Genomic DNA, 13,608 nt, shown 5'->3' with positions numbered 1-13,608 from the left:
ACTCTTACACTGTAAATGCGTCATTGTCATTGTATATCCAAGAAATAAAATAACTTGTATCATTCCTGCAATTATAAACAGTTTTACAATTAAAATGCACCCCTGTTTGGGGAAACAAGACTTTCTGTATCCCATGGCATTCTCTGGAAATTCAAAATGCTTCTGATAAGGAGGGCAAATGGGTGAGTCAAAGAGCTGAATATAAAGATAGCTCTAGCCAGCGGATGGGTTGGATGGAGGAGAAAGGAGAGCGGATGGAGGCAGTCCAGTCTGCTTCCATCCGCTCTCCTTTCTGAACTTTTCATCATGCTGGCTGCGCCTCAGCATTGACGCTGCTCCTCGTGTGACCAACACACCCAGGAATTCAGCCAAGGCGTGAGAGGAGATCCTGTGTGTGTGTGTTCACATGTACATGTGTGTGTCTGCGAGGAAGGAATTAAAGACTCTTTATACAAGCTGTGTGTATGTCAGGCACCTCATGTATCAGATAGCACCTCTACTCACTGGAGCAAAATGAACAGGAGCAAAGGGGCTTTCCTGCACTGCGATCACATGGGGTAAAGAGCAGAACCTGAGAAGAAAATACTAGTTCTTGACAGCTGAAAGTTAATGTGTGTAAATCTGTTTGCCAGGGGTTGAAATAATAGGCTCCACTTTGGGGGCAATAGATAAGTGAGCTGACTGCTAACGCCAAGAGAAAGATGCATGTACACCCACACGTGCAAGGTCAGCTGCACGGGAACATATGAAGGCAGAAAGGTGATGGAGTAAGAAGGAAGCACTGAGGTGGATATTGAGTGGTGAATGAACTGAAAGGCGGGACTGCAGACAAGAAATAGGATTATTTGATATGGGTGAGGGTGGGCGGTAATCACTTTTTCCAGGGACTTTGCTGAAGATGTCATGTCATCAGCATTTCACTGGCAGCAAGAGAGAGAGAGAGAACGAAAGAGGAAAAGAAAGAGTGAAGAAAAGGAAAGAAGCAAGAGGATGAGGGCGCGCTTCTTCCGAAGGCGGCAAGCAGCCAACAACAACAGCCGACTCCAGTAGGTCGGCACAGGAAGGGGGTGGGGGGGGGGAGTGTGCGTGTGTTTGTGTAGATCAATGTGCATGTGCAGGCCTATAAGTGTGTGTGTGTGTACTGCAGGGTGCTGTTAAAGCCCTTATGTGTGCACCCTGCAAGCCTCAAGCATTCTCATTTGTTGTTACTGGGCCAGAAACCCTTCGGCTGGGCCGGACCCAAGGGAGTCTTTACACCACATTCCTTTCCCATTATTCCAGGCGTCTCTTTACGAGCAGCACCATCCCCGGATTCGGCTGGCCTTTCCTCTTGCCCCTGATGTCCTGTGTTTTCATCCTCATCATTATTCTTTTTTGGTTATTAGCTGCCGCTGCTCAGTCAAAAGTTGGTGATGTGCCAGAGAGGAATAGTAGTAGGGAGGGGCATGAGATAGTAAGGCTTCTGCTGCTAGAGAGAATGATAGAGCGTGTTAGCATATGTGTGTGTGTTTGTTTGGGGTTTTTTCTCTACATCCTTAAACTGTACCTTGACAACTTTGAAACCACCCCAGCTTCAAGGTTATAGAAATATAAGTAAACCAGCTATTCAAACGTGTCTCTCTACGATTGCTCAATGCATTTCCAGCAGTCACTTGTAGTAACCTAGAGACACACAGTGAGAGAGCTCTGGATAACATCTGCCACAGAGAACAGGTGTTCCAGGCTCTCCAATTCCACGTGGATCACAGCAATACACCGGGGTCACTTATCACCTCTCCTTCCCTACGTTTTCCCTCTGCTCTGTCTTTTAGCCTTCTGGCTCTTCTCATTACTTCTTCTTTTCTCCCCAAATGTTCTCTTCTTCTTCTCCTTGAAGAGTCTTCATCTGTTGCGTCTCAGTGACCTGAGAAGGGAGGAATGTTCATCGTTGGTATGTCATGACTTTTCAGTCTGCACTGGGAGGGGTGTAGAGCCTCAGGGTGGGGCCTCAAGACTGACTGACAAGTACAGGTGAAAGTGGTGTAGGTCATCTTTGTGCCACTGAGGACACACACACACATGTACTCAGGCTCCAGCCCGGCTATGCCTCTGTGGGAAAGAGGGGAGAGGTCAACTGCATCTGTGATGGGGTTCACTACAGGGAAAGTAGAAGCTTCCTGACCTGAACATCACCGTCATATCACATGACTATCATTAATCTCAATTTTTGCATTTGCACAAAACTCAGTTTGGAGTGTACTGAGGAATGAAGGAAATGTAGCTTGAGATGAGTGAAGAAAAGGATCATAAATTAATACTATTAAAATAATGTAAGTGAACTGTATTTGAGCATGAAAAGCAGAGGGGAGAGCTCATCTGACTTAATCCAAATAAGTGAATGAGCAGTGGTCCAGTCCACGCTGTGTGAGCTGGACATTAAATCTTCTTGCTCAGAAGAAACACATTCCTTAGCTACACCCCTGACCTTGGAGAGAGGGAAGAGATCCTGCAGAAACAAATCAATAAGCAAACAAAAAGGAAAAAGTCCAGGCCTCTGCCCTTCTCTGTCTCCTCTGTGAATGCCTGAAATGCCTCATGACTGCTGATAAAGGAGTTAAATCAGATAAGAAAACCTTTCTCACCAATTTGAGAATTTGAGATGCGTCTTGTTACATTCTAATATTGTCTACTGTGAAAACTCCAGCCTTGAACTAGCTCACAACCTTAAAATCCCACAATGTTATTTTGTTCCCCCCCCCTATTAACACTGCAAACAATGACGATGACACTATAAGGGAGCAGATAATGGGGGAGTGCATTTGCTGTGGTGACTCTCCATCAAGTAACTGAACTTGTGACTCTTTGGCTTGATTCGCTTTATGTGTTGCCTCGCTGTAATGGCATGTACACCCTCACTTCCTGCCTGGCAGGATACAGAGCTGTGGCTGGAAGCTAAGCGTGGCTGTTATTTCTGGTGAAAAGGTATCTGCCACTTTTAAACCTTTACTTTGAAAAAAAAAGTAAATGTTGAAGCTGACAAAAACACTACAAAATTATTTTTTTTCAAGTGATAATAATGGAATTAATAAATTAGGCAAAATATAAATGGAAGGGGTTTAGACTTGGGTAGTTTATTGGGCTCTAATGTAACAAGACTTAAGTGGTAACCAGTTATTCTCAGCAAACACAAATATTACAAGTGTCTGATATAAACCAGCATGAAAATATTTTGGAAAAATGCACATCTTTTGTGAACAGCCCCCCCCAAATTGACAGCAGAACAGTATTTTCAAAAGAGAGGTACAGAGAGAGGAAAGAGGACTGAGCTATGTGACTAAAGTTACAAAAAGAGTCAGGGGTGTCAATCAGACTCAGTCTGTTTGAGTCCAGCAAGTCCTGTGGGAGAGGCCTAATCAGTCAAAATAAGAGAAAACATCTGTGTAGGTGTAGCTGAGCATTATGACATGGACAAATAGGCTTTGATAGAAAGAGCAGGTATGAAAAGTAGAAGATTTCCTACTGGTGGGTATAAAGTGATAAAGAGAGACCTGAGGAAGGTGTTAGATGGCACTACTTTTCTTGTTAAGAAAAAAAACCATACAGTTGATTTGGGGATGTTTAGTGTAAAACAACCAAACTTTGAGAGAAATTAAATCACAGAGGTTTTATTATATTAGACTCAAGCATTGCAAGTGCTGTAGGTTACAACCACTGTCCAGCTGAAAATGACCCACAGTCAGCAGGTTATATGAGTTTTGCTATTTTAATTCTTTTTAGGCTTTGAAACAGAACTTTCTTGCAGAGTTCTCCCATTTGATGGTAGATAAAGGTAATAGTAATCCGTTTCCCATTTGCCTCTTATTGATATGTGTAATTTCCAGGAGGTCTCACTGGTGAACCGTGGAGTCCTGTGGTATAACAGTAAAATAATGCCTCCCATATGTCCATTAAAGCACAGGCACATGCAGGACATTGAAGTAATGCATCCAAACAGACACATTCAAAAATCTCTGAGTTTAGAGGTAGTTTTTTTTTATTTAAATAAAGAATAGAAATCAAAAACATAGAACAAGAACAAAATGAAATTTTATGCATTTTAAAGCACATTGGCAGGTGTCCCCTCCCTCAGTGCGCACACTCACATGCACAAAGCGTAGTGTCTGTGCCCTCCCCCCACTTCTGTCATCACCTTCTTCTGACAAACCTCCTGGAGGCCCTACACTACTCAACAAGAGGATTTCATTCAAATCACTTGCAATCTGCATTCCTTTGCTCCTCTTATAACCCTACGGTGTTTTTCTTCTGCTCATCTATGATTTGCTTGCATGAGCCTCTAACTGGCTGGGCAGGGGGATTTCCCAGATGATGCAGTACCAAAGCCTGACGGTACAAGGCAGTATTGTAAATCTATGTTGACTACAAGCCACTAGTGTTTGAGTATGTGTTAGGAATAACTTTAAGCCAGAAAAGAGCAACTAGAGTATGCAATTTAAATGCAAAACAGCAATAGATCAGAGCACCTTCTTTGGTTTACTTCATTCTTAACCTGTGCTCATCTCTGTGTGCATGATCAATCACATTTTTCTGAGATTTCTTGAGGAGGATACAGTTTTCTTCAGGTGGCACAGTAGCGATAATGACATGATAGTGGAGGAGATAATGGAGAAGTGCAGAAATAGAAAGTGGTAGCCTCTGACTCTCTGACATCAGTGGATCACTGAACAGCAGATGAGCCCACAATGGGACAGACAGACAGTCATAATTGTTTTTGCTTACTGTTGTGGTCTTATTGCTGGACTTGTCCTGCTGCCCAGTCTTGTTGTGTAAAATGCTAAAGGTCAGCAAAGGGAAGAGTGGGCGTATGTTAGAGGGAGGTCAATTTTGGTTCACAGCCCTCTTTATCACCTCTTTTAGGGGACTGATCTTTCTGTGTGTGTGTTGACTTTTATATCTGCTTTCTGTGTGAATCTACCCTTTGAATATTCTGCCTTCCCACTTCTGTCAAAGCATTCTTTAAACTCTTTTTGTAAAGGTGCTATATTAATAAAGTGTCATTAGTACTGCTGCTTCTACTACTACTATTATTATTGTTATTATTATTATTATTATTATTATTATTATTATTATTATTATTAATTGTTGTCTAGGAGTTCAGAATTATTTTGATATGAAAGCAAAAGTGCTTGCATACTTGTCATAAAAGAATAACTGTATAACTCTCCTACGTTTCATTTCACCCAGTAAACAAACATTAAAAATCACCAAATAATGTAGTCTAAATTCTAAATAACACTAAAAACTTACTGGGAATTAATATCCACTAATTTGTTGATATATGTAAACAGACCACGTTTCTGGAAAATCAGTTTTATACATTATCTTAATCTATTAATTCGAATACATTAATATATATATATATATATATATATATTTTAAAATCCATAAATATCTATGCGTAATTAAATTAACAAAAGTCTGCTTTTGAAAAAAAAAAATTCACCTTTGTGCATGGAAAAAAGTGTTCATGGAAAGTTTATCCTACACCGTTTCCCTAATGGGTTTTTGAGGTTTTGCTCACAGGTGATCCACGAAGGAGCCTGATCGTCGGGCTGATGCACGCCCCCTGTAAACTGTGGACATCCTGTGCATGGTCAGTACTTTGATGCATCGGCAGCTACTGAAGGAATGTGTGCTCTCTGTAAAATTATTACTGGGGCTGACAGGGGGTGGAGGTTTCCTTTGGGGTGTCGAAGCGGGTCCCATGAATTGAGGATGGCGCTGTGTACAGTGTGAGCGAGTTAGCAGCCAAAGTTACATGGCGCAGGCAGGAAAGTTTGCAGGAGAGGCGGACAGTGATTCCAAGTTTTTCTTCTGTCATACCCACGGATGCCGAGTGCAATAATGTGGACTACAGTCTTCAGATAACAAGGACTACTGGGATGTTTTATGGATGTTTTGCTTGAAAAATAACAGTTAACGGTTTTCTGCGGTTGCCGCACGCTGTCGTTTCAATGGACTATCATCTATCTTATCACTCAGTGAGTAACTTGAACAGAAATTGACTGCATGGTTTCTCTGACTTGGGCACAAGTGTGCATCACGAATATGAGTGTGTTGTTGACGTTATGCCATGTAGCCTAGCCTTACATGTTGTGAAACAATGAACTCCCCCCGTGACCAGGAATTGGCACCCTTATCTCGGAAACACCGACTCATGGCTGCAGCTATGCCCGGTGAAGACAGCACATTGCCCGGTAACATTTCCAGGACTGATCGGAATGGATTGGGGGGACTTGTTCACTGTTTTATATGTGGAAGCGGAGTTACACCGGGGAAGGAATTAAGGTTACAAGTGGCATATCAAAAAGAGAGGATCCCCTTTTTCCCGTTTCTCCAAAATCAGGAGCCAGCCCCGGGTGCGTGTGAAGTGAGCCCAGATGGTCATGTACTGGTGTGCGCTGTATGTCACTGCTTTCTAACGGAGCAGTGGAACTCTTTCGAGCGGAGCAGGACACCCATTGAGAAGCGCATGTACTGGCTGAAACGTCCGTACCAGTGCGACTCTCGTCGGGTCCCACAGGAGTGGAACATCTCCTATGATTTGGAGAGGAGGATCAGTGTCAGTAGCCAAAACTACGACGGGGGCGCAGAGTCTGATTTCTCTTCTTTTTCAGAAAACGAGAACATTTCAGATCAGGAGATGGATTTTGCCTACAGAGTCGGTGTGGGCAAAGACAAGTTTGTAAGAGCATCTGGAAAATCGCCCAGAGACAGCAGCAGGAAGAACAATGGTATCGGTATTAAAAACAGCCCAGATACACAGCGGGCAGTGCGTTACCCGGTGGGTGTTTATAGGGCGCAGGGATCGCCAAAAGCGGAGAGTGCTCTGACGGCGAGGCGCAGTGCTAAAATTATGAACAATATCTGTCAATCACCAGAATCTTTGGCAAAGTCCCAGGAGAGATTCCCCCGGCGATGCTATGACAGCTCGCTCTCTGACACACCAGTGCAAGACAACGGGGTCATTATGCGCAACAGGCGGTGGCTGGAGGAGGAGAATGTCAGACATGTGGAGTCGCATCAGATCCAGCGTGTAGCCGACAGCAGCTGTGCTCCTTCCAAGCATCCATCGCTGCTGTACCAGGGAAAAGGCGAGGAGAACTCCAGCACTTCTGCGTCTTCTGCTGGCACCGCTGCTGTCATCTCTAAACGTAACACGGCTCCTCCCAGGGAGAATAACTCTGACAACTCTGAAGATGAGATTAACATTACAAGCGATGACGACAGGGAATCGTATGACCGCAAAACAGACCGCACAACACAACGTAGACCTGTTGCAGATCAGCCACACCACACTGCAAACTCCAGTCCAGAAGAGTGTGTGTGTTACATCTGTGGCGCTGGGCTCAGACATGATGGACGTTTTAAAGTCAGTGTTCAGAAACAAGAGAGGGCACAGGGTGAGCCCTTCTTTCCCTTCTTGTGGCTTCACTCCCCACCCCATAATGCAATACCTATTAGTCCAGCAGGTATAACCTTTGTCTGTGGCAGCTGTCACACCTCTCTCTTGCAGCAGTGGCAGAGCTTTCAGCTGGCTGATGTGCCTGTCCTTCAGCGTTTGTATGTAGTCCCCCTCAACCAGACCACAACTGGACTTCATTCTTCCCAGTTTCATCAGCAGGAGGGAAAATCCTCAGGGTCCATGGAATGCATACCTGAACCTAAGGCTTCCCACGAGGCCTGCTTCCTTTGTGGACAGGAGTGTGGAGGAGACATGAGAGTAGCATATGCACAGGCAGGGGTTGGCAAATCCCGTGGTGTGATGTACTTTCCTTTCATTAATATGTTGCCTTGCCCCCCTAATGCACAGGGAGTGAGGAACGGCCGTGTGCACTGCTGTCCTCAGTGCCATTTTATCCTGGAGGAGATCTGGAGTGCGTATCGACTTAGCCTCAGTGAAGACCTCATCACCTCTGTCAGCTCATTCCTTGTCAGGTACCATGCTGCCATGTCTATCGATGTCTCTGGATCAGCCCACCCTCAAACAGGGGTGGCTTCACATCCCAGCACCTCCATGTCAGTGTGCTACCTGTGTGGAGCTGAGCTGTGTGCAGGAGGAGAGTACCAGCTACATGTTAACCCGCCTGGTCGCTGTGGTGAGAGGGAGCCTTTCTTTCCATTTCTCACTGTCCATCCTCCTGCACCCCATGCCAAGCCAGTTGATGCCACAGGTCTGGTGTCAGCCTGTAAGCTTTGCTACCATGACCTGCATGCTCAGTGGGCCCAGCACGAGAGCAAAGGTCTAGGTCAGCCCACCCCTTCTACCTCTAGCTCATCCAGTGCCAACCCCCAACCACCCAGTTCACCCTGGGCACGCCAGTACAGCTGTGAGGTTTTTGTGTGCTTCTTCTGCAGGCAGGAGCAGCGCAGGCAAGGTAGGCTGTGCGCTGTTACTGTGGCCAGACTACCTGTGTTCTTATATGCACCTCGCAGCACACGCATGCTCCTTGTGGATGATGGCAGGAGGTTGGTGATTGGCTCATGTAAGGAATGTAAGGCAATGGTGCAGGTGGGACAGAACATGCAGCAGGACAGGGCTAGGCTGGAGCCCGGAGCCTCAGATGGGGAGAGGAAAGAACAAGAATCAACGCCGCCACAGTCTAGACATAAGGTAAGAAGGAGAAAAAAGCTGTTTGAGAGATGGCACAGTCATATTCTTTTTTTCCTACTGTTTTAAATTCTGCTCTGTTCATTCCAAAACCCAGTATGCTGGGATTTGGATTGACTTGAGTATGCTGGGATTTGAGCTGTCAGTGCAAACTGTGTTTGTCCTAATGCAACCTCTGAGTCAAATTAAAAGGGGTGATAAAGAACTGCAGGGAAATAATTATGTTAAATAAATTAATATCACTGAAAGTCCTTGAAGTTTAGTGCAATGATGTACTCTGCATTGGGAATAACAGTAGTTTTGTGTGAATGTCTCAGTAAGTGGAGACTGAAAGCACTCAGATATTTTACTTCTATAAAGAACAGAGGAAAGCTATGGTGACAAAAGCAGTCCTGTATTTGCTTTTTTTTTGGTTAAAACATGACTAAGTGGGTCTCACCTGAATAGTTTATTTTGATTTGAGCTCATTCACTCAGGAGCATTTTGAAGGAATTTAATGTAAAGATTAGGGCAATAATAATAAAAATTCTCAAGAGATTTATGAAGAAAAAAGAAGCCAGCACTTCTAATCAGGTTTGTGGTACTTTATGTATATACTTAATTTCCTTCACCAGCTTTAGAATTGGATTACCAGTCTGTCACCAACAGGGATTTGTACAATTAAAGTTCAGTTTTACTTTTATTCAATTTTGATACTAAAAAATAAATAAATAGAGTGAGGTAAAGAAATTGTGCATTAACGTCTTTCTCTTTTTAAATTGATTTGTTTAATTGCTCTACCTATTCATATTTACAGTAAATGTATACACAGATATTGGCAATGATCTTCGCTAAAGTAGGTAGCAAAGTAAATGGTAAATGGACTGGTTCTTATATAGCGTGCGTCTATTCTACCTAAGCACTCAAAGCGCTCTGTACAAACCGAGCTGGTACTTTCCCAGACCTGCATTCATTCATGTGTTGTGACATTTTTACCCAGATTCTTCCCATATTAGGGTGATCTGGCAGCGTTTTCTGTGTAAAGCTACTGTGCATTAATCTGCTGGTTTTATGACAAATAACCTTGTATCATAAGAAGTAATTTCGATGCAATAAACTCTTAGCATAAGTGGTCCACAAAATGATAGCAAAATTTAATTTTACCAGATGATCAACAGCAAATTTTCTGACCGTGTGGTTGTATAGGGGACCAGTGTGGGTCAATCAAGGATAGTGACGTGTTAATGAAGAGCTGAGGAGACAGCCAGCTGGCTCTATGAACAGATCTGTCTTGCAAACAAGCACTGACACACTGACCACACAGGACATGTGAAGAACATCTGTGGATGCTATTCAGGTTGCGGATTGGAGCTGTCTATCTAATATCTCCCTCTTCTCTGTAAAGAAGTGCTAGGTGACAGTTAGCATCGGTGTCACAAAAAAAAGAAAACAATCAACAATCTAATGCACTTCATTATCCTGAACTAACATGCAAATGCTTAACGAAATTTTGAGTCATATGCTGTAAAGAAAGATGTGTCATTAGTAACCCAGATGATGCTTGGAAAATCCCGCCATGGTTAGTTAAACATCTGGAGTTCAGACGTGTGTCTATAGAAATGTGTTATTAACAGCTTAGTTGTTTAATTGAGGGGAAAAAAGATGGACTTGGGTCATATTGGTAGGCACTCGAATTGTGAGTGATAAAGTTGTGCTGCAGAGTCCATGCTGCCTTTTGCTAAATCCAAAGTTAAATCTTTATTCTGTGTCTAAGCATTCACATGTGAGCTAGATGAGCTCATAACAGTCACATGAGAGGGGATACTCCAGATATATATATAGTGTGATATAGTGCAGGGTTTTCTCTCCACTAAGGCTAGTGGATCATAAGGTTGGTTACATGAGAACAGTGGCAGCATGAGCAGAGGTTTGGGTGATCATTCTGGATTGGGATGTTTGCAGGTGGCACAGCCGGTTTTGGCCTGTGTGAGGCAATGACCTCATGGCTGAGAAAGTGCCAGTGTTTCTGTGGGCAAGGGGCAACAGGTGCTTTGTCCTCTAGTGTCATGCTGTATGCTTGAGAGGATCTGTCATCACAGGGATTTCGGCTGTCAGGAGGGAGTGCCCATCTGGTTCCCCTTAGTGCAGTGTGTTTGGTAAAAGGGGCTGTATAAATATAAACACTATTCTATTCTATTCTGTTCTATTCTATACTTATACTCATACTTATAACTGCAATATGAAGTGTCAGATTGTTGAAATATATATTTGCTTGTTTTGCGAGATACAGATTAACACGTGAATTAAAGAGCCAGAATGTTATATGCAGATATACTGACAAACATAAGTAATGGGTCGCTATCATGCTCTGTGTTGTGCTACTGTGTGTTTAATTAGTATGTTGGACACGACCTTTGACAGGTCCAACATGTTAACCTTTGACAGGTGCATAAGTATAGACTTCCAGCCTGCGACTGGGGAGGGGCAGCTGGTCAGCAGATCTTCCACTCGCACTCAGTGAGACAGATGTCCGCTGAGTTGCATTTCGCAAACGGTTTACAGTTTTATTCAGTGGTTTGGGAAATGCCTGGACAAACACTTTTTCTTTTTCAAAATATAAATCTTAAACAGATTGAAAGTTTATAACCCTCTATCGCAAACAGATTTTTCAAACTGCGTTTTCCCCAGTGTTACTCCACAACTATTTTTTACACTGTTTATTAGGGGGAAAAGAAGAAAGCCATAATGTTTATTTTCTGATTACACTGTTTCAGATGAGTGATTTTTCAGCTCTGGTCAATTTTGAATAAGTTAGTTTGTAATGCTGTTAAAGTGTGCTGTGTTGCAGTGTGCTCTTATTATGTGCACCGCATAGACTAGACTGAAAAGCAAAACACTTTATAAGACCGCACAACAGCAAGACAGTATATTTACTAATGCATGCTAAAAATCAACAAGGTGCATTTTGTTTTTTATTAAAAATGCTGCTCTTTTTCTACATACACAAGTTTTTGTGATTGAAGCCATACAGCACAATTTTAAATGTACCTGTAAACTCTCCGTTTCCATAGAGAGCAGAATTTTGCACTTCCAGACATAGAAGGCAGGTTAAAGGACGAGTAATCGTTTACCTGACGGTTTGTGAGATGACTGCTGTTGTGAATCAGTGGCTATACATACAAATGTGTGTGTTTTTAAGCAGTTTAAGTAGTTGTTTGATTGATCAGTTAAGTGCAGCTCTCTTTCTTATAGTCATATTGATGTCCAAATGATGCATTAAATTGCACCTTCAGTTTTCTTTACGTTTGTTTATCTTACATGTATTTAATTACTCAAATGTATAGTGTGAATCTACAAAATGAATAAAGTAGACGGTGACAGTAGTTTTCCTTTCCAAATCGCACAATAACTGCACATTTGATCTGTCTGCTTGGCAACAACTGCAAACATGCAGCCATGAAGTCATAAAGTACCATCTTCATCTTCAAGAAGAAGAAGAAGAACAGAGTGTCCGCCCACAGATGGTGTAGCTTTCAAAATGTGAGGCTTTTAGCTAAACCCACTGTCTCCTTGCAACTATTGGTGTGTCTAGTGTTTGTACAATGACATAAAAGATCGACACAGCAAATAAAATAATAGCTAGCTAGACACACTGATAAAATCTGCATGATTGATCTGTCTGTCGGGGTATCCACATGACGTTTATATTTGAGTGGCGGTGTGCTGGAGGCTGTTTCGGGTGGATTGTTATTGGTGATCCGCTCCGAGGGCAGAGACAGATTTCTACATCTCAAATCACTCAATTGCTTTGTGTGTACGCAGTAGTGTGTTATTTAAGGTGTGTCTGTAGTTTACTGTGTGCTTACAGGAAGTATTGGCTTAAAAAAGATGAATATTACATTCTCACTGTCACGGTAAAAACACATCAGCATCTTGACAGTTTCACCAGGGAAGATTTATAGCTTAATGAAAGAAGTGACTCCAACATTAAATTTAGATTTGATGTTAACTGTGAATGAATTAATGGAAGTATTTGAAAAAAGAAGAATTGGAGGCTGAGAGAAGGTGAGCGGGTTAATTGGATTTAAATTGCAGCCAGAAGAAAATCGGAAAAATGGGATTCTTAAAATATCTTCATGAAAGGAAATATTACAGCACGCCAACCGCAGAGTGTTTTACACAGTCCTTGCCTGTGTGGAACAAAGTGTCTTTGAGTGTGCATGTGTTTGTTCAAAACCAGTCATGTTGCGTGGATTGTGTAAAGTTTCTGCAGCTGTGGTTCTGTCCTCCGCTAGCAGTGCAGTTTGACGGGCAGCCTTGCGTTTCTCCTGGGATCCTCTGGGATTTGAGAGGCTTAATTTCAAAGCTGCTGGAGGTGGATTTTGATTTAGCTTTACTCAGTCTCTTCCCGCTAGCCTTTACCCAGTGCTGCATTCTTGCCCATATCTGACTGGACAGATCAGATCATACATGGAGTAGATGAGATTGAGGTATTCCAGTGTTTCATGTCTTACCTTTTATGTCTCATCCTCGAAATCACAAACCTATACACCTCTAAGAGCAAATGTTTTTGGACCTTTTGGAATTGTAAGGATTTCTGCATGGACTACTATGTATAAATGTTGTCTGAGCTTCATCCAAATCACAGTCTAGATGAGTTGTAGACCAATTTTGTGAGCAATCCATTTCGGAAAGCCTTTCTATTTTTTATGCACCTTTAAATATATTCTGTCACTTGTTAGCCTAATGTTGTGCTTACTTTAACAAGCCCTGATTATAGTCATTTAGACTTCGATTATAGTTATTGAGAAAATTGAATGTAAATTATTTTTTTCACTGTTTCATGTTGACATTGCTCTCAGAGAGGAAGGTTTTTCACATGAGTAAAGTTGTTTTTATGCAGTTTGATTTGAGTTTAGGAAACGCAAAGAGATGGAAAGAAAGCAGTGCTGCTGCAGAGGCTCAAAATACTGGTAATCAGT

The 13,608-nt window shown here is 42.6% G+C and overlaps 1 protein-coding gene across 1 annotated transcript in view; it reads left to right on the top strand.

Moving 5' to 3' along the window:
* The first annotated feature begins 5,675 nt into the window (after window positions 1-5,675).
* gse1b (Gse1 coiled-coil protein b) overlaps window positions 5,676-13,608 on the top strand; it is a 166,750-nt gene continuing 158,817 nt past the window's right edge. Inside the window, exon 1 of the mRNA XM_080885775.1 lies at window positions 5,676-8,650. Within this exon, the coding sequence (XP_080741901.1) occupies window positions 6,140-8,650 (2,511 nt within the window). The 5' untranslated portion in view covers window positions 5,676-6,139. The remainder of the gene's footprint in view (window positions 8,651-13,608) is intronic.

The sequence above is a fragment of the Rhamphochromis sp. 'chilingali' genome, assembly GCF_963969265.1.
Source record: "Rhamphochromis sp. 'chilingali' genome assembly, chromosome: 6".
NCBI classification, from domain to species: Eukaryota; Metazoa; Chordata; class Actinopteri; order Cichliformes; family Cichlidae; genus Rhamphochromis; species Rhamphochromis sp. 'chilingali'.
The sequence above is the reverse complement of the archived record's forward strand: the minus strand, read 5'-3'. Positions and strand labels throughout refer to the sequence as shown.